The sequence below is a fragment of the Myzus persicae genome, unplaced genomic scaffold (genome assembly GCF_001856785.1).
Source record: "Myzus persicae strain clone G006 unplaced genomic scaffold, MPER_G0061.0, whole genome shotgun sequence".
Taxonomy (NCBI): Eukaryota; Metazoa; Arthropoda; class Insecta; order Hemiptera; family Aphididae; genus Myzus; species Myzus persicae.
Genome location: NW_019103575.1, coordinates 55159 through 77798, shown reverse-complemented (window position 1 = coordinate 77798; position 22640 = coordinate 55159). Strand labels below are relative to the sequence as shown.

Below are 22640 nucleotides of genomic sequence, written 5' to 3'. Positions count from 1 at the left end.
GCCCTAGTTGTGCTACTGCATGCAAGTATTGCAAAAGACAGAATAAACGAAGAGAAAAGTGGTCTGGCTAAAGCATTTAAATGAACACAAGACACCAGATTACCATATAGATAGTTAAGAATTGGGTTGTTGATTTACCTAATAATTAATTGAATACTACACATTAGTATTCATTTTGTTCTAGTTAATATAATATATTTTTAATACAAATTAATAATTATCACTTTTGAATCAAATTATTTTGTTAAAAATTATAATGCAATGAGTCGGTAGGGAATAATGCAATATTATATAAAAATTAAAAGTAAGTATATTATATTCATATTTTTTAATGTTATTTATTGTACTTAATAATTATATAATAATTTATGCAAGTATTTATATGCATAATCTATTAAATTGTAGTCCATGATTTCTAATGCAAGATGGGCTTGCTACTCAGAAGTCATTAGGTAGTGCAGTTAATGAAAACTATTCCTTATTATCTGCAATTGAAGAAATTACAAATATAGTTAGATGTTTTAGCAAAAAGATTGAGCTTATTCTCCATAATAATATGAAAATGTTTTAATTCGTTTTTGCAATGTTAATATTAGATCATAATATTATCCTTTCATCAATATTAAAAACAAGCGCTTTTCTACAGGTATCAGGCATACAATTACTAACTGCTGTAGTACTTGTAGTCATTAAAAAAGTTACTTAATTCTATGAGAAATGATGAAATTATTGTTTTCACTGACATTTTTTTTAAAACAAAACTTTCAAATGTTACAAAATCGTGAAATTGAAATTTTGCCATTGAAAAAGAAAAGTGTCTGCATAACAGCAAAATTGACTATTGTATAGTACGCTGTACATTATTTTATTTCATTTTATTATTAATAAACGGGTAAGGACCCTTAGGAAGATTTTGATAATAGTACAGTGTAAGTATTATTATGTATGTATTATTATGTCTTCAATATAAGAATAAACTAAGGTCTCTGTATACTTATTAAAAAAATATCTCATAAATATTTAATATACTGTTCAGCAAAAAAAAAAATTATGGCCGGAGTAGGTACATATTATTATTTATAATATCAATGTACCATATATAAACTTCAACTAGGTTATTTGTTCTATAAAATATAAATACTCATTTGACATTTCTAAATAAAATACAAAAAACAATTTTGTTTTTTAAATTTTTCATGAGACTGAAAATAAGCACATTATATTAAGAATGAGAATCCTAAATCATTTTTGTATACATTTTGCAATTGTTTCGAACTTCAACAGGTTTGAGCCTCTCATAGGCGATATACATTTATACTCGGAATTTAAATTGTCATAAGTAATTTTCCTCATTTAAAAATCAAATTAAATTGGGTATAAAATCAAGAAATAAGTATCAATTTTAAAACATTCAAAATCATCATTATTCATCATCATATTGTTTTTAAATTAAAAATGCCACATTTTTCAACAGGTCAAGTTTTGTAATGAGATTACATTTGTAATGAAATTTGTCATCACACCTAAAATCATGTTCAACACTATCAATGATAGGTAAATTTCAACAATATACCAAAATAAATTTGAATGGACTGTAAATTTCTTACAATATGTAATGAACCTTTCTAAAATGTTGACATAAATGTTTTTAAGGTATTTATAATTTTTAATTTACCTTTTGATTTGCAGTAAGTTGACATGTTTTTAATTTTATCTCCAATAAACTCAGTTAATGTACTTAAAATTAAAAACCAATTTTTGTTTAGAGACTTGCACATATACGTTATCTCTTGCTGACCACTCATTTTTAGAAAATTACCAAATTCTTAACAAAAAAAAGGTTATTATTACCACATTATACTGGACTCCACCACCGCCTGGCCACCCCTTCCTAAATATACCAAAATTTGGCAGCCCAGGTCAAATATCTCTATTACTTAGGTTAAATATGTCCCTGGATATAGGTTCACTTGGAGAGTCTACTCACTATATTCATAGAGCAAGAATCACATTTAATATAAATACTGTTGGAGTAATTGATATTCAAACAGTGTAGGTCAAATTTATATTTCTATTTTTATTTTTCTATAAAAAGAAACAAAACATTTCTAATTATTTTTTTAATGTTTGGTTACCTAACCACACTGATTTTTAATGCATATAAATAAAATCCTTACTTTTCATTAGTAACATTCTATCTATTAATTAATAAACCGTATAATATAAAATCAATTTAAGAAGTTATAATTTATTTTTTCATACAGCTTTTTTTGTTTCAATAGAATCAATATTCGGCAGCAGTAGAATTTCATTTTTCATTACAAGATTTGTATTTTATTTGGTGGGACAAAGTTTAAAAATTGGTTACCACCACCACCCACAAGGTGGTCAATTTAAACACCCTGACACCCGTCCACACAAGACCCAACCACCCTAATAAAATTAAGGGGCGAACTGCCCCATAAGAGTACATATTTGGCGCCACTGTTCTGCAGTACCTACGAGTTTAATTAATTTGTGTATAGTAATATACACTTGAAAAATTATTCTATAAAACGAGTCTCTAAACTTTCATTAAGTAAAAAAATAAATAAACAAATTATATCCGGGCACCTTGTATATTATAATAAAAATAAAAATTCCATTACCATAATTGTTTTAAATACTATGATACATACTAAATACATTTAGAGGTAGTAACATATTAATTAAAGAATGCATACATTTTTGGGAATGAATGCAGCATTGTAAGATCTTTAAGTATGACTCATGAATGACAATCTTGAGATTGGGATGACCCCCTAACCTCGTGTTTAATCACTAGTAAAAAAAATCGTGCCCGGGATACAGCAGCAGATTCAGAGCTTACAGTTGGTTGGGGGTAACACATGTCAAGCATTACAAACAGCCATAGCCTCTTCTTTTTCTTCGAGTAGTTCTTTAGCTGTCAAATCCAATTTGGTCTTGGCAAAGTCGGTTATTTTCAAACCCTATACAATGTGAATAATAATATAAATAAGTAAAATTCAAAATAATAAAACATTTTTTTTATAAAACTATACCTGAACAATTTTCCATTGTTTATTTGAAATGGATACTGGCAAAGAATAAATCAAACCTTTTGGCACATCATATGAACCATCGGAGATAACTCCCATTGAAACCCAAGTACCATCAGAAGTTCCAGACCACCAGTCACGCATGTGATCAACAGCTGCTTTAGCAGCAGACATAGCTGACGACATCTTTCTAGCTTGAATCACAGCCGCTCCTCTAGTTTGAATGGTCTAAAATCAAATTAATTATGATTTATAATGATTGGCATTTGCTATTTAATATTTTAATATATAACATAGGCATCATTGTGAGGGAGCTATTACTACCCAATCAATTTTCTGAGGTTTACAAATAAATAGCTATATTTATTTTATTTAAACTTTTTTTATAAAAAACGATCAAATTGTTCAACCTTAGTTAACACTTTTGGTATGCATTAAACAAAATAATAATTGATTAGGAGATAATAATGGTAATGAAGTGGAATATGATTAATTGTCTTGAATACCTCCTCGAAAATTAAATTGTGAGATTTATTATATGTTTCTACAAAATTATTATGAACAATTTACTAATATTTATCAATCAACCGAAGTTAAAAATGTCATGCAAGACGATTGCTTCCTATGATTTTACTCCAAATTATGCCACTATATTTATATATATTTAAATATGGGTCAATCAAATAAATTGTATTCTCAGCAAATTTGTACGGCTGCGGTAGAGTGTAATATTGGATATTATGGTTTTAAGCTAATAACAATTATTCAGTTCAACATAATTTCTTACCTTTATAAAATCACCTTCAAGCCATTGTGAATCATTTATGCTATCATATACGCTTTTTGAGCTGCCAGATGATTTAACTGTTGCATTAAAAACATCAGGGAATTGAGTAGACGAATGATTACCCCAGATTGTTACATTCTTGACATTGCTTACACATAGTCCAAGACGTTTAGCAATAGCTGATTGGGCTCTATATTTTTTATTTAAAAACAATCATATTATTCAATTTGTAAATGTATAACTATTAATAATTTAAATTATACCTGTTTTGATCAAGTCTTGTCATAGCAGTAAAGTTTTCTTTAGGTATAGAAGGAGCATAAAAAGAGCATATTAAAGCATTGGTGTTTGCTGGATTTCCAACAACCAAAACTTTAACGTCTTTCTTAGCATATTTGTTCAAAGCTTCACCTTGTACTTTGAAAATCTTCACATTAGCTGACAACAAGTCTTTTCTTTCCATACCTTCCCTTCTTGGCATTGCACCCACCAAGAAAGCAGCATCAACATCTTTAAATGCTACTTCTGGTTCAGTGGTTTTTACATAGCCTAAATATAAGATTGAATTATTAGCAAAATCAAATTCTACAGACATTATATTTAAAATAAATTATCTAACCTTTCACCAGGGGTAAAGCCAGATCATCAATTTCCATGCAAACTCCTTCAAGAACTCCCATTGCTGGAGGGATATCTAAGAGGTGTAAAATGACTGGTTGTTTTGTTCCAAATACATCTCCATTGGCAATCATAGATATCAATGAGTATGCAATCTGGCCTGCAGCGCCAGTTACAACTACCCTGATTGGTTCACCTTCAGCCTAATAAAAGTAAGCTAAATATTATCATACAGTTATATATTACAAAATGTAGTTTATTTTTGTTTCAAAAGCAAATATTTCATAGTACTATTAAAAATACTCAAAACTAATTATGTAACAATGGGAGTATTTAGGTACCCAAGACTAAATAGTTTTAGAAAACCAATCTTGTTCAAAATAAATAATATACATTGACATTAAACGTGTAGGTACAGCAATTAATATTTAAAATAGAATTGTCTAGGCAGAATAATTTTCAAATTATTTTGGCCTTTTTTGTAGTATTTATTAATATTTTAAATTTCATAACTTTTTTCTGCTTTTTTAGTTTTTGTATGATAAAATGTTTGTTTTTAAGTAAAAAAGTTTGATAACTTTGTACAAAGTTTCTCAGAAATTTATCTTACAGTACACAAAAAATATCAAAAAATATTTTGTCAGTTAATTTAATATTAGTTTTTTTTTTAAATTATTATAAGTCAACATTTGGGAAAAATTCTTTAAAATAACGTAAGTTCACATATTATTTTGTAGTTAAAAAATAAAAAAAGCATACAACTTTTAATATCTTGGGTTGCAAATGTAGTATGAGGTTCCTCATACGTTATTTTCACTGAAATTATAAAATAATAAGTCAAGCGTAAAGCCATCATAATTTTTATGAGCATTTGAAGTTCAAATTTAGACAAAATTAGATGTTCAAAATATTTAGAGTAATTTAGATATTTATAACATGAACTTATTTTATGCCGCTCTATTGTACCACAATATTGAAATATAAACTAATAACAATTTACAATAATATAGTATGATACCTACTATGAATATTATTAATTATATAATATTTTTTTTTTTTATTGTAATTTGTGACTAGAACGTAACTTGTAATAGCAGGCAATATGCTGAAATATTTTAATTTAAATTTAAATTTAAAAAAATGTTTTTGGCAAATATTTTTAATCTATAGTATTATTAATAAAAAATAACATGCAAACTACTTTTACTCAGAATTGTTTTTCATAACTATGCAATGATTTATTATTGAATTCAAATTTAACACATTAGAGTGACTTACTCAATGTTTAAGTGATACCTACTATACATCCAAACGGTTTCATAAAACTTACTATTGTAAAATAGTTAATGCCCACATAACAAAGTAGACACGAAAAATTGAGAATATAACAATTTTTAAATTAAGTATTTAGGTATAGATCACAATTTATTTTGACCAATTAAATAAAACAAGAAGCAAAAATTGCATCATTTCAAGTTTAATATTGTGAATTATAATTTGTTCTAGAAAAACTCTAACCTAGTAAAGGTATATGGCATAACTGAATAAGGAGGCATTAGCCATTTTTAAAATCTAGTACAACTGGTTAAGAAAAAAACATATCATGAACTTAGTTACAATTTCAAATACTTTAATACTTTGCTACTAAGTTAAGAATAAGTAACCTTGTAAAATTGTTAAGTATACATTAAAATTAATTGTTGTTGAAATATAATACTTAATACATATTTTATATGAAAAAAAAAATGTTTACATCAGATATTAGAACTTAAATAAAAAATGAACTAAATTACCTACTTAATACATATCATTTAATCCAGATAACATTTTATCAGTAATTTTTTTTTTATTCACGTATATTATTCTCTATTTAAATATGCAATTCAGAAAGATAACAAATAACAATTTAAATAAAATCAAATAGGTTTTAAATGAAGTAGATATAAGAGCTTTAAAAAAAATTATTCATTCTTAATTAATATTCTTGTTAATATAAATAATTTCCATAAAATTGTAATTTGTTTTAATAAAACACAATAAAATTCATAGTAAAACAATAGGAAAAAAACATTGAATATAAATATTGAAATGAGAATAGATTTGTTGGAAAATTTCAACAACTAAGATGTATAAATAAAATATACCTAATCTGTAATATGTTAAATTATAGTTTAATAATATAGATAGTGGGTGCCTACTTATTATATTTTTCATTTAAACAACAAGAAAAATAATATTTAATATAATTGATTTCAAATAGGTACTTTAATTGTAATCTCCATATAATAGGTATACAGAGGTTAATGATTAAAAAGTATTTAAACTTGTATTGATTATTATAATTATATTTAAAAAATTAAAATTTCAGTGATAGTTAAAACATTCAAATTTGCTTATATGGTCTATGATGAAATTTAGGTAAGTAGGTTGTAGGTGCCTTAGACTGGTTCTTATAATGTCCAGTTAAGTGTCGGTTATTGCTAACAGGCTGATAACAGATTTTATTACTGGCAGAATTCCGCTGGTTAAGTGTACATTTATTTTAACAGGACACTGTAAGAACAGCCCTAAGTAATTCAAATGTAGGTGCCTAACACCAAACCTAACACACTTTAATTTAACTGGTGTTTAGAGTATAAGAATGATTAAATGGTTGGACATTTAGAATGATGTTATAAATCTTCCTAATCATAAAAATTACATAATATGTTAATGAAAAATAAGTACCTACTTATATAATATGTTTTAACTAGGTACCTACTACTTATAGACCTTCATAACAGCGCAGAAATGTATAATAGGTGCATTAAATAATTCTGAACTTTGATTTTTTTATGGGCCCAATAAACTTAATGTGGCTCTCCAAAAATATTAATACCCTATACCTATATTATAGTTTTTGAAATAAATGCTCACAAAAAAAAATGTTTCTTCAAGTAGTGCAGGTTGGTATATAATATTGAAATAGATACATTTAATGTTTTATCGGTTTGGATATCACACCCAGGGGTTTAGCTACTGTCGGAAAAAATAATACAAAGTCCTCCTAGAATCTAGACGGTCGCAGAGAAGGATAACATTATCGCTAATGACGGTCTCTAGTCGGTTGGCCGTCTGTCTATACATCCCGTAACATCGACCACACACACGTCTCCACACGGGCATAGACGTCTTGAAGGACACAGAGGTCACGGGTCAAACAGTAATATTGTTGAAAGAGCAGAAATCATGGACGACTTTGGGTAAAAGACGGTTTTAGATTTCTACCGGCTGAGAAACAGAAAAACGGAAGCCTATAAACAATAATACTCACCATTTTCGAAGTTGTCGTTTGGGGCGCGTCCTCGTGAAGTCTTGTCAACTGGTCTACCAACTCGACTGCCGGCTTAGGAATGGCGTTCGATCGACACTGTCTGCCGGTGCGGTCACGAAAAAAATGTGATCTGGGATTCTCGACTGTCTGATGCCGGTGCAAGAGTGTGACCTCGGCGGGGAACTAGTCGAGCGTATGTAATGTTATGAATTATGATAATAGGTATAAAAATTAAAAACGGCGATTATCGGAGCGACTATGATAATATCGTAGTACTTCAGTTGTTGTACTTGCGTGCATGCATGGGGTCAGCGAAGATAAAAAAATTGTAACTCGTTAATTTGTTATTCCGATATCCAATTATATTTACCGTAACGAGCTGTTATCATACGGTGCGCGCGCACATACGCGGTGCACACTGCACACACGTCACACACGTCGTCGAGAATCCGGATTATCGCAATGTCGCTACTCGCTACTCGCTAGGCCATGTCGGTGGCCAACATGTTACACAGCTTCTCTGCTACCTACCCGTATAGAAATCTGTGACATATTATTACAGTAGTTTTGTTTTGAAATATCGTCGGTTGTCTGAGGATGTAGGAAATTAGAGACACGTAAAAGGAATATATTGTAGAAAAAATTCCCCACTAATCGCCTCCTTGCCAGAATAATTGTATTAAACCTACTACTGCACCATAAGCGGAGATCCGGGGGGGGGCTTACGGGGGCTTAGTCCCCCCAAAATAAATGATTTGAAGTTTAAGTCCCCCTAAGAATATTAAACAAACAATACCGTAATTTTGTACAGTTTGCAGAATTTTTTTCATTATTTTATATTCTTATGTAGTTATATCCACAATTATATAAGTGTACCTAGTACATTACATACACACTATTTAGTATTTACCAATTTATTATTTATGGTAACATACCGAACAATTAAGTCACAATTCACAATAATATTAAATTGTGTTTATATACCTAATATTGTACATATTTCGTACCATCTATATTGAATAACATATTATACCGTTCTATTTTAGATGGGAAAAATATTATTTCTTTTCCTAATTTTTGTTAATTTTCGAGAAGCGATAGCTATTATAGGACTATCGCTATAGCTATATTAAACCTATCGTAAAGTTTATTGTGATTGAATGAATCGTTAACCGTATTGACCATTTTATACTAAATTATATTTTACTTATTGTTTGATGTTCTTGGGAAAACATTTCTTTTGAGATTGTGATTTAGATTTTTCTCAACTTTTTAGCAACTCGGTATAGTTGTTAAATTGACTTATTATCAAGTAAAGTACTTTAAACAAAATATAGAAGATAACTTCGTTCTTCTCTACATTGTTTTACTTTACTATCTGTATTTTTATATGATACGTGGCACACGTCTTAGTAATAGGTATACATAAATATAGCCAATATGATGGGTACAATCCAACTGTCATTATAAACTACACAGTATCAATGCTCAAATTTCAAACTTCACCCGTCATAAAAAGAATCTTCGTAAAATTAAAATAAACGTAGGTGTAATCCGTATCCAGAGTCTAATCATATTGATACAAAGTTTGTTTTATAATATTATATAACTTATTAGTTTCACTTATATAATGTAGGTACTTACCTACCGTATAAGATAGGTATAATTCTACCTATTAACTATAGATATAAGTATTAAGTATTAAGACGTATACCGATGTACGTCTTAAAAGTTAAAATATAGTTTGTAAAAATGTGTACGAACGAGCTTATTTTCAATTTGTAATCAGTAATCACTGAACACCGTGGGAAAGCAATGAAGAGCGGACAGTGTTAAAAACCGTGACGAAATCTCACGAGTTTCTGGTAAACACGAGACGTAAGAACGTAAACACTTATAATGGGTAATCATTTGTCATGTAAATGTGCGTCTGACATATTGACCGTGTACAAACGTTAAACTTACGAAGAAATATAACTACATTAGATACGTAGGTATACTTACCCATGTGTTCTACTCACATGTAGCCAATTGGCTATTGTCTAGTGACAATTTATTTTCGATAAACAAACCAACACAGACAAGAGACATAGACCTAATCCGGATGATTATAATAATTGTTGCTGTTTGTTTCTAAGTTTTCTCATTTTTTTTTTTAATCTAAATGTTTGTCACCTATATTCTTTCGATGAATTAAATTTTATAACTTGATCGTTAAAATGATTTAAAGCAGGACGTACCTACTTACCTACCTAATAAAATATTAAAAATAAAATAAAATCTTGCTATAGCTTATAATATTATATAATTAGCAAATATTTACTACTTATTTATTCATTAGAACTTATAATCGTAGAAGTTCTAGTTTGTTAGAATGTCTATGGCTGTAATATTTAAGTACCGAGGTACTATAAGGTAGGTAGGTACCACTACTTATGATAATTTTCTTGTTCAATCAATTCATTATTTACACATAGACATAGGTAGATATAAATGACGTACAACACATTAATCAAACATAAAATGATAAAAAACTAACAATATAAATAAAAAACATACATAATTACATAATAGATGCGTATGCAACAATACTTATAAGTTATATGTGTTGGTACAAACTACAAATATAACCGTAATAAATATTATTGTTAACTAACAATTTATATCTATCGGCTATCAGTTGTTGGTACGAGTAGGAACCGTTTTAATTTTATAGTAGGTAAGTTATGACTATATGAGCATTTTAAAATAGTAGATACATCGTACATGTACATTTTGTGTAAATGTTAAAATGCATAAAATATACATAACGATAACACACATAAAGTGAAACTAGTTATAGTTATAAGTACACTTTATAGTTTGTAATAAGCCTTAACAAATTTATATTCTACCATTGATTTATTGATTTACTATAAATTATAATTTATATATCAGATACTGTCATCATTTAGACGGACATTTAGCATATATTTTTGTATAATATATTTTCAGATATTTTAATAAATATTTACTAAGCACATTTAAGTCAATATAAGCCACAAGCACAGTACAAAAGATTAATACGTTGGAAGATAATATTATAAAATTAATAAATAATAATAATATCTACTAGCTGTCTACAGACAACCAAACTAACGTGGGACGTTAAACCACAGTTGACGGTGTGAAACAAGTTGCTATTTTGTTGTTGTATATAATTGCTTATACGTATATTATTTTTATCAATACTATTGAGTGTATCAAGTATTAGCAATTGCTTAAGGTGGGACCTCGGAATAATAAGGCCTTAAAAAAATCAATAAAAAATGTTTTTAAAATTCTGCTAAAATTTCAAAATAATGCACCTATAAAATTCATTTAATTGTTTTATCTTAAACAAGTTTTGAACCAAAAAATACTTTTAACTAAATTAAAAAAAAGTTTTGCTTTGGACTTTTAATCCAAAATAGGAAATATTTTTAGTTCATTTTCCGTCGTCATTCCGCACTCGTAATTTCGATTTTGATGCCATACGATTCTATTCGAAAAATTATGATATTATTTGATCAGAAAAACCTTGTTATTAAAAGTTCTTTTTGTAAATAAAATTCTTATAATATAGTTTTAAAAACTGTAATTTAGTGTTAAATTTTAAATGCCATAAAAATTTTAAAATTATTTAAAAATTAAAAAATGACCTTAAGATTTAATATGTTGTCAAAAAGTGCTAACTTTTTACTCAGAATTAAAAATATATGAAACTTTTATGTTATATCACGGGCATCGTATCCTTAACATTGGAATACAATTCCTAAGTGCATCAAAATCCTTAGTTATTACCATCCCATTACTATTAATATAATAGGTGCATATAGAAATTAGAAACACAATCTAGCATGATCTCATAAATTCGAAAACAACTGTAAATTAATTTGTACGCAGCATTTAATAAATTACATGAAAAAAGTCAATTTTATAAAACGTATCCCATATTTAAAATGGTTTAGTTTAAATTATTCTGGGAGTACTCTGGGAGTGTTAAGAACATTAAATAATAATATTATAAATTTATAAAACATAAAATGACCTAGAATCATATACAATTTATATTTTTGAATCAGAGTTTTAATACAGCGATTTAGTTTCTTTTAAATATTAAAAATACTAAAAGTGATATTTTAGCTGACCACCACTATATTATTGTGATTTGTGGTAACGAAGAACTTGAGGAGTGAGCCCGATGCTTTGATGCATAAATAAAATTATTCTCTAATAGGATTATTAATTTTTTTAAATGACTTAATACTATAATACTATATTCAATTTACAATTCTGCTTCCACTTTCCACTATCACCTTAAGTGCAAAAAAGACCCTTAAAAATTATATCAAAAATTACAAAATATACATTTAAGGTAGGTGTATAAATTATGGCGTGAAACGAGTAATTTTTAATTGATTTTGCAATTTTGGTGATCTCGGATTAATGAGGTCACGTGACTTTTTCGAAAAATAATTGGATAATTTGAATGGAAACGTGACACGGGAGTCGAAAACTGAACCATCAACCAATTGCTTACAGGTATTTTAGTATAGGTAACTTTGGATGATCTATTTTAATACGTAAGTATACCTAAAAAACGTAGAAAATAACACTTGTACCTTGTATTTATTAATTTATATATATTTATGTAAAACCACAAAATTTAAGTTGTTGCACAATGAATTATGATAAACGCATTTTCGTCAATGTTTATCATGAGAGGAACACTTCGGATTGGCCTCGCCTCAAGGCGTATTTAACTGATGTTCGACGACAATGAACCAGATGCAGATGCAGAGTCTACTTATCCGTCGTATCCACAGCGACCAAAGCATCTGAAAAAAATGCAAAAACCGCCGATGCAAGAGAGATGGCACATGGCCTGGACGTGGAACTCGTAGCGTATTTGCGTCGGCCGGCGGTGTCAACATTTTTTCGGCAACTTTTTTTGCATCGCTTCGAGTTCGACGGCATGACCACGTGCCACAATCTCTTTAGCAGTGGCGGTTTTTGCATTTTTTTTAGATGCTTTGCTCTAGAAAAATGCGGAGTGCCACCGTTCATGTCGATATCGTACAACGGGTCGTAGATCAACCACAAAATTCCAGCCGTGAGGCCGACCATCAACACTATAAGATACACATCCGCGTTGTTCGATGTCGAACGCTGTGGTGGACAGCGAGTCCTGGATCCGCGACGAGGCGAAGTCCGGCACGAGGAACACCGTCTCCGGTCTTCGTAGTCATCGAATTCCTCACCGAGCACATGATCGTACTGCTCGGACTGAGACATGTGTGGTCCGCTGCAACGTTTATTCGCTCGAAACTTACATATATTAAACAATCGATAAAAATATAATATTATACATAAATTAAAACATTGTGCTCATGTATATTATTATTATTGTTGTATTCGAGTAAATATGGAAACGATACTAGCGATGTATATACTGCAGTTGACAAAATAGGTCCCTAGATACTCATATTAACTGCCGTAAAACAGCTTTATAATATCGAAAATATAAGGTCGATGTCAGCATAAGGGCATAATAACTCATAATTTAATTATAATTTATAATATACAAATAATTATCTAAATTAATTTCCATCTGGCTGCCTATGTAATGAAAGCAATGAATATTTATATATTTATATATAGCTAGTGCAATGTTATTTTTATCTACAGAGCAATAACAATATTAATAAGTCTTATTGTTCTTATGAAATGTCCGACATGCGATTCACTTGGAGACCCCACACCAAATTTACAGATCAATATTAGTCTCTATCTCATTAAAGCACATCTCAACTCCAAAATGTGTCTCAACAACAAACTCTTAATCTATAAAACTATTATACAACCATTCTGGTCCTGTGGTATTCAAATTTGGGGGCTCGCTAAGCCTTCCAATGTCCACTTCAGGCTTTAAAGGCCTGACCTTTCAGACTTCTATATTAGCCTTAGGCTAATAACAAGAGCTCCCTGGTTTATGACAAACGAATCATTCCACAAATAACTCCAACTATCCAGCCTTCGAATTCTCTAAGACTCACTATGAAAGATTCCAAGTTAAACTATCCAACTACCCAAACCCCCTCACCAATAAAACGACCATCATTTCCCTCCTTGGAAATGTGCAACGTCGCTTCAAACGAAACTTACTCAGGGATTTACTCTGAATTTAAATTAAAAAAGAGCAACAAATAATAAAAAAGTATATATTATAAAAAAATTATTTTTTTAATGTTAAATTCTGAGGTATCGTTAGTGAACAGCTTCCTCCACAAATTGTTCATGTGAAATCTCTATTATTTACCAATTTACCATGTACCAAATTTACCTATTTTTTCAGTTGACAGACTCTAAATTTTTTTTTTTAATAAATAAAGTGTTATAGTAAAATATATTATTATATAACAACATATACTAATTAGTAATTACTATTCGTATACTAAATGGGATGAGGTCCGAAGCACCGACAGGCAATTTAAATTGAAATTAAAAAATGAAAAAAATTCAAATAATTATGTAGTAATTACTAGTATAAGCTGGAGAGCGGAGGCAACACATACTGTATGTGGTAAACGCATTTTAAGAAGCCAAACAAAACAAATGTCCAATAAAATAAAATTAGGTATACCTATAGTTTTACTTATCTGGAGAGTGGAGACTATACCTATATTACGTGCAGTCTATCCTGATTTTTTAGCCCAGAATATTATTAACTATAATTTATTATGAAGTTCATTAATGGATATTTTTCAAAAGGTTACAGTGTGGTAGATACTAACAGTATACAAATTAACAGAGTTATGAAAAAAAAAAATATTTGGAGGGGAACGGCCGACGGGCAACCGTAGGTAAATGTATTTCAAGAATTTAGAAAAAAATAATGAATATAATAAGAAAGGGGGGAAAGTAGGCAACCACTCTGCTGTACTGCAGTAGGTGTCGAGTTACCTCGTCGTTGAGGAGTAAGTCATACATTATACAGGATGTGATAAAATATTTGAATTCAGTGATAAATCGATTTATAGTGAAAAACGTTTCTGAATGAAGACGGTGTACCAGTTTATATTACCACAGATTATATGAATAAATATATTCCATAATATATAGTGTGTAATGGTACAAAGCATATTTTAATTTTATGATATACTTAGAAGTTAGAAGCCATTATAGTACTTGATCTTATTTTACTATAATAATACTATATGTATTAGTAGTACACTAACACGGTAGGTTGAATACATTTTTGCCAAAAACATTGCATTTGAAGATGTCTATGTGCGTATTAATCATAATACAATATGTTTAAAGTTTCAATTTCAAATACTTAAGCAAATATTTTTAAATTAAACAGATTAACTAAAATCTTTATCTTTTGTTTAAGTATGGAATTTCGCCCAAATATGAATTTAAAATGGCTATAAAAAACTAGTTAAGAAATCTCACTCTGTGAGGGTGCTAAGCTCTCAGTTTCTAAGCGTATTTCAATTCAACGCAATAAACTATAGTTCCAAACGCAATTAAAACAGAGTTTGGTAACCCTAATGTTTTGGTAGTATCCACCTTCATTTTACCTAGGGTCATAATTTAAAACTACAACACTAGTATGAATCTACATTAAATACTTAGGTATATATTAGGTATGTAATGATTAATTATCTTAAAATCAACAATCTTAATTAATTAGTCGTATTCGTAACTATATACATTGTACATATGGGCAATAAATAAATATCTTAATATCAAGAATCGTAACTATGTAGATACCTACTGAAAGTAACTAATGGATGGATGGAGTGACGGACACACTAGAAAGTAGGGTGTTCTAAACTTATGTTTAGAAACCTAAAACTGTGATTATATATGTATTTTTAGATTTTTGGTTACAGTATGAAATATCTATGAGGAGCCTTGTATTACATTTTTGGTCAATATTATTGTTGGTACTTGGTAAATAATACATATGATATATTAATGTCAAGATTATTTTCAAAAAAAGAGTCGCAACTATATGAGTTGCAGTAATTATAGTTTATTGAGACGAAATATAGTACCTATTCGTTATATTATTTGATTTTCAATTTTGAGAAACCGAATTAATGTTTAAAATACTGTGTCCACTTTTACGATACTGTCAAGTCCTGTATGAACTTGATTCGGTAATTCTACACATAAGCCACTTTAACGGAAGAAAATTATTTTTTATGTATTTTGTGAGCACAGGCATGCAGTGTTGAGCTAGTGATTTAGATTTTAACCATTTGTTTCGTCCCTGTATAAATGACATAATTAATATCTCTTGCTCTGTATCTCTTGCACAAGTTGCAATATTCTGATTTAAGTGTTTTTTTCATTGCTTCAACGGCGACCGTAGGAGGTTAAACCACTTAAACCCAGTATAGATAGGCACGCATTTAGACCACAGACTGCAACATATTATAACAATATGTGTTTTGGACATAAGTTGTTCGTATTTGTTTCAAAACATTTTAAACTTAGGCAAGAGCCAAGCACGTACGTCGTACCTACAGGAAGGACTGTGTGACTTATTGACATTTTAATTATTTTATTTTTCGATAGTATAAAAAAAGTTGGTATATATTTATAAAATGCAGTATACACATGTATGGCTCATATAGTTGTGTAATTTATTATTGGTATTATATTTGTTAATGTTTAACCTATTTTATAAACACATAATATTCTTTTTTAGATGTCTTATACTAGTATATTATAAACAAATGTTCTATGAAATATTTATAAATGACTTACATCGTAGAATCGACAAATTAGATAATTCTGAATATCATAACAATATACCATTGTTTATTTTGAGTATTTTTGACATTCGTTTCCTGAACACACAATAATTGAAATATGATTTTCAATTTTGCTTACATAAGCGTAATTCTTGATTTCTTTTTCAGGTTTCAGAATGAATATTATATTACTGCATTATTATTTATAAAGTCACTACACATTCTGTTAGGTATATAGGTAGTATGTATAAAGTGTAAACTATTTTAATTTAAGGACTCATATTTTACAATATTTTTGTATTCTCTAAATACCTACTAATCTGTTTTGCAATATCTTTATTATGTTGTTATAATTTTACAATTACCCACTTAAAGAAAGCAATGGTGGACAGCATGCAGTATACATTAAAACAGATTGAACTTACAGCACAATACAAAAGTTGAATACATATTTTTAACATTTTCAATACTAAAAATTATCTTTTAAAATTGCAACTTACTTTTGTTTCTTCTTCTTTGTAGTGAAGATATTTTGGTGAGCAATATAATGTACCTAGTGGACTGAAAATTTTTCTATTACCTATATGTAATTTTCACTTAAAATCAAGAATCAAAATTGAGTTTGCGAATAAAAAAATTGTATTCTTAATATTTATAATGATATGCTATTAATAAATATATTTGATACGTAAATAATAAACAAATTGTTGGTAAAAAAATAATTTTTTACACTAAAAAGGTCAACATACTTTGCTCTAAATACATTTAGTATTTTTATTGTTATGATGTATAAGAAAAATCATTAGGTAATTACCTAGTTATTTTTATTTGGTAAAAAACTTGCCTGAGTACATGTTATTCTATTGGCTATGCTTAATTATTGTTCAGAAGTAATTTTTGAATATTAAAAGTTAGACACTGGCTCAGTGCCCTGCACTGAGGTGAACAGATCGTGACTAAACTAGTAGCCACAGTCCATCCAGAACCTCTATACCTGTACTTGTACTTTTCTCGTTGAATATTTATGACTTTATGAGTAACACTTAATACAAAATTAAGGAATTTATGTTTGCACCAAATTATGTAATAAACAATACTCAAATTAATTAAAAAAGATTTATTAAAAATGTTCATAATGTACAAAATATTTTGGATAATATATATTATATTCTGACGAAAACATTACAATAGCAAAATAATTCTGACAGTTAATTTATTCATAGGTCATGACGTCATGTCATACCATCAATTTTTTCAATGCACCTACCCAAATTATAAATTATTTGATACATATTTTTCTAGACATAAAAATGAGTTAAAATTAATATGAAATTAATTCATTATACACTGTACATATTTTCTATTTTAATAAATAATAATAGTAAAAACACAAGTCATATCTTATGTTAAATTAATAAGTAACACATTCTTCATAACAATGAATGTACATAATATGGTAACGATGAAATTGTTGCCGATGTTTGATTTTTAGATTGAGCAAATGAGTGTGCACGTAGAAAATAATCAAAAATATATTTTTCTAAACATAAATAGATGTATTAATAACAACAATGAAAAAACTAAGTAATAAATGCCCTATTAATTTTATGATTTTTCAGAAACAAAATATCATGTATTTATTTTATTTACATATTAATATTATACTAAATTGGTAATCAACATTAAATTCTTTGTCCAGTTATAATACTATTGTGATACTAATAATTAAGTCTATTTATCTATCATAAGATATTTAGATATTTGGCTTTGCTTTATGATTGATTATAAAATTAATTTAATTTCATAAAAATGTGTTGGTATATAGTATTGTTTAATCAGAGTTACAAAATAAGAGCACCTTAATATTTTATTGATTTAATTTAAATCAATAGTTTGCTTATTCTTCAATGAATAAATTAAATAACTATATCACGGTTGGTAGGTATATAGATCAACAATATTTCTATTCAAATTTTAATCCAATTGTGGATTATTTCAATTGAATTTAAATATGAGGTGAAAACTTTCAATGTTTAATTCTGCCCCAAAACCAAGGCATATAATATTATGTTTGATTATTTTCGTTTATCTTATTTTATACTATATATATGTAAAAAAAAAAAAATGTCTTCATCTATAAAATTCGTATCACAGTCCAATTTGAGAATTTGTTCGTTCTGATGTCTGCATGAACATATTAAACATTTGTGCACTTTTTCGTTATCTATATCACAGTTTAGACTACACAATAGTTCATTAGCATATCACTCGCGTCTCTTGCACGAAAAGGTGATGGTAGAAGTTTGCAAATTTCAAAATCATTATATAGGTACGTTAAAATATAAGTTTATAGTCTTTAGTTCACGATAGAAGCTGTTGTGCGTCCACGTCCGTTTCTTGCATGGTGTTGCTTATCCGATGGTATGATTCACGAACAATGAGCAACCGATGTTGGCCATTGACCAGCATGCTGCTGCCCCGTCGCAGGATACTTTGCCTGCCACGTTCGAGGTTTTCCCGCGAAAATACAATTTGGTGATATGTGCGGACAAATACTGCGACCAGCACTAATGCGCCGCCCAGGATAAGTCCGTATGTGAACAACGGCACAGCAGTGTCGACGAATGTAGTGGCCATGTATATCCAGCGATGGATGTTTTCTGGCAAGTCGCTCACGCCCTAATATTGATAATATGTAATCATTATTGTATCATAAATAATTATTGCAATCAAACAAGGGGTATTCGAAAGGAAATTAAAATTCGTTTCAATAAATATTGTTGTTATTTTTGTTTACCTCTTCGAGCCACATGATCGGAAATGTAATGCTCCTGAAGTTGGACGTCGGGTAAATGTTGGATTGTTCAACTTTTAAATTAAGCTGGACTTTCACACGTGCTTCCAATGGTACTCCCAGTCTCTACAAACCATAATATAATATTAAGTTTTATAATTCATAATACATTTGTATCGAAAACCAGACTCTGTTTAAAATATTTATAGATTGGTAAAAATTAATTGAATTGTTTGTTTTTGATTTGAAAACTAATCAAACTGTTATATGAATTTTATTTTGAAAATATCGAATGTATTATGCAAATACTTATATAGTTTAGACCATCTCCAACTTATAGCCCTAGAGCTGGTTTCTAACCTCCAAAATAATTGATGTTTTGAAAATATCATATTAGTTTTTATTGTTTTTCATTTATTAATTACTAAAAATAATTCTTATATAATATCTTCAATCGCATTACCTCTCTATCCCACTTTAAAAAAAAATTGGACTGTGATGCCCGAAACGTATCATAGATTTTACCCGTCATGAAAAAAAGGTTGGAGGCCAGTGGCTTAGACATACATATTTTTATTTGGAGTTTACCAATTTAAATTGAACTTATTTTCGATTGTCAGATTTAATTAAGAACTTTTTTGGAGGAGTGGAACCAACTAGGCTATTGGTCCTGGAATTAACCAAGAATTGCATTAATACCATTAAGAAGTTTGTTAATGTTTTATTTAAATTTTCGATTAATTAAGTTTAAATTTTAAATCTTAAAAAGAACTTATTTCTATAGAATTTTTAGGTGAAAAAATCGATTTATATTTAAAAAAAAATTTATATGTGGACAGAATATAGTTGATATAATTGTAATTTATAAATATTATGACACTTACGGGTTGAATTTTTAAAAATGTTTCATGCTTTTCTTGATCTGGTGAAAGGCCCTCTACATCATCTAAAAGTTTTGGATCAGCTTTGTAGAAATGAGGAAAAGATAAGTAAACTGGAGCATCTATAAATATCAACAATCAAACTAATTTGTAATTACAATCGTCTATATTATTTATTATAATTATTACTATTTTAAGATATTATTTATTTAATAAGTAATGTTCTGTGGATCACTTACTAAATTGACAGGGCCCAATGTACTGCAACCCTTTAACGGTGCATTCGGTGTTGTCTTCGCAGAAACACGCATTATCAGGATTTTTATCAACAGTTTCTAGAAGGTTGTCATCAGGCGTATAGTATCCTGCTGTGATACCATCTTTGACCACATCTTTTCGGTACCGAAGTGCCCATACTCGACATAAATCTTTGTCATACACGTGTACTAAATCAGACTTTGTAAATTCTCTTGGAGGGAAAAACGAACCTAGAATAAAATAATTACATTTATTTGTAGACATAAAAATAATATCCAATGATTTGTTTTCATCTTCTATATTTGAAGTAATCTTTCAATCGTGTGATCATTTATTCACAACAAATTTGCATATTATATATAAAATACAGATTGTAAATATTTTTTATTTTTAATAAAAAAAAAATATAATAATAATACATGTGAATGATATGATGTTGCTAAAATGATTAATTTTTACTTATATTATTATACAATATGGTTGGGCATGTAATTTTTAATAAGTACATAGTCTAATTTTGGACACATAAATACATGACGTTTTCATCGATTTTTATGATAGTAAATTACAGAAAAATTATGTAAGTGTGTTACTTTTTAAATAGATTAAGGGCCTACTATAATAAGACTGAGACGTCTCCGAGTGACTAACTAAAATCACTTTTTCATGTTATGCTTAGTAAATGTATAAGCAATTAAAAAACTACATTTAGTAATAATATTACAACAAGTTAAATTAAAAACACATTATAAAATATGAAAGTTGAATTGAGTTTGGTTTGAGCCTCTAAATAAATTTTAAAAACCAAACATACTAAATGTATTAACTCTTAATGGACAGGATGGTCTTAGATAATATAAGTATTATATTAACGTTGGAACTTATTTATTATAGTAGCTATGCCTGTTCGAAGGTTTAGGACGACTGAAGAATGAGGAGATGATGGGATAATATTTTTTAACCACTACCACTCTTTCCATCAAACGCACATATTATTAATCACATATAATATAAATGATTTTTTCGAAAAATGATCATTTTTAACGGTTAATATAATATAGTATGTAATTTTTATATTATCACAACATACCTAGATTATAACACCTTATTCACCTCATTATAATCATGAACAATTGAAAAAAAGTTCACAGAGTGCGTAGACAATGTAGCCTTCCGTCTCTCCGTAATACTATCCCGTACACACGGTTATACCTATATAAGTTTTCACACCCAATACAACTTAAAAGTGAAGTATACACACACTTTAAAATAATGAATCTAGACAAATTATAACTATTTCCGTTTCTGTTTATGTTGGTATGAAATATGTATATAATGATACGATAAATTGACAACTACGTTAAGTATGATTGCTTGCTAAATCTTATTTTTTTTACTATTGGCAGATATTTGATACGTTTAATGAGCTCAATAATATATTACTTTATTATAATATTATTTAAAAGATACAATCGTGCTCAGAGTCTAAAATTGTGTGCAGTAGCACACACTATGTGCAGTAACAATTAATATGAAACGAGCGAAGTAACGAATTAAAAAGTGTGCTGTACTTTTAATTCATACACACGCTACTAGGTTCATTATATTTTAAAATATTTTGGCGATTGGAATTTGGTGCGCAGTAGCAGAATTTGTGAATTTTAGGCACTGATTGTGCTCAATTTTCAATCGTATTTTTTTCTTATAGTGAATTTAGTAACATGAACATATTATTATGCATTCCTATTAATTATCTAAACTCTGAGTCATATTATCATGCTAAATCGATTTAAAGTTTTAACTAGGTACCTATATCCAAAAATGACTTATGTTCATATAATATATGTATCAACTATCAGCTGAAAATCTACTTTTATCTGTTTTATTGATAAAAATCTACGTTCTAAAACTAAAGTTATTTTTTAAAAAAAATACTAATTTACAGCATCCAAGTATTTTATGCGTTTTATATTCACCTTCAGATGCTTTGATAGAATTACAAGATCCTTTCCAAAATGGTAACTCTTCCATTCCATTTACACGATCGAGAAGTCCAAAGTTCTCCATTCCATTATGACCCGTGTATATTGTAGAAACTTCATCTAGTGTACCGTTTCGCTAAAATTGCATTCATATCA

The 22640-nt window shown here is 28.6% G+C and overlaps 2 protein-coding genes across 4 annotated transcripts in view; both read right to left on the bottom strand.

The window, feature by feature from the left end:
* Window positions 1-2696: 2696 nt before the first annotated feature.
* LOC111034792 (malate dehydrogenase, cytoplasmic) lies at window positions 2697-8099 on the bottom strand. Its single transcript, XM_022316162.1, has 6 exons — window positions 7778-8099; window positions 4466-4667; window positions 4110-4395; window positions 3847-4036; window positions 3063-3287; window positions 2697-2990 (listed from the first exon to the last, which is right to left on the bottom strand). The coding sequence occupies exons 1-6, from the start codon at window positions 7778-7780 to the stop codon at window positions 2892-2894; spliced, it is 1005 nt and encodes a 334-aa protein (XP_022171854.1). The 5' UTR covers window positions 7781-8099; the 3' UTR covers window positions 2697-2891.
* Window positions 8100-18638: 10539 nt separating this feature from the next.
* LOC111034791 (scavenger receptor class B member 1-like) overlaps window positions 18639-22640 on the bottom strand; it is a 43721-nt gene continuing 39719 nt past the window's right edge. For all 3 annotated transcript variants that reach the window (XM_022316160.1, XM_022316159.1, XM_022316161.1), the window contains exons 7-11: window positions 22479-22620; window positions 20484-20732; window positions 20248-20366; window positions 19367-19489; window positions 18639-19248 (exon numbers count right to left, since the gene is read on the bottom strand). In XM_022316160.1, coding sequence (XP_022171852.1) covers window positions 18931-19248; window positions 19367-19489; window positions 20248-20366; window positions 20484-20732; window positions 22479-22620 — 951 coding nt within the window. In that variant the 3' untranslated portion in view covers window positions 18639-18930. The remainder of the gene's footprint in view (window positions 19249-19366; window positions 19490-20247; window positions 20367-20483; window positions 20733-22478; window positions 22621-22640) is intronic.

Coding starts and splice junctions, on each gene's coding strand:
- LOC111034792 (XM_022316162.1), bottom strand. Junction 4,037..4,109: donor ACAAGACTTGATCAAAACAG/GTATAATTTAAA, acceptor TAAAAAATATAG/AGCCCAATCAGCTATTGCTA. Junction 2,991..3,062: donor AACAATGGAAAATTGTTCAG/GTATAGTTTTAT, acceptor CACATTGTATAG/GGTTTGAAAATAACCGACTT.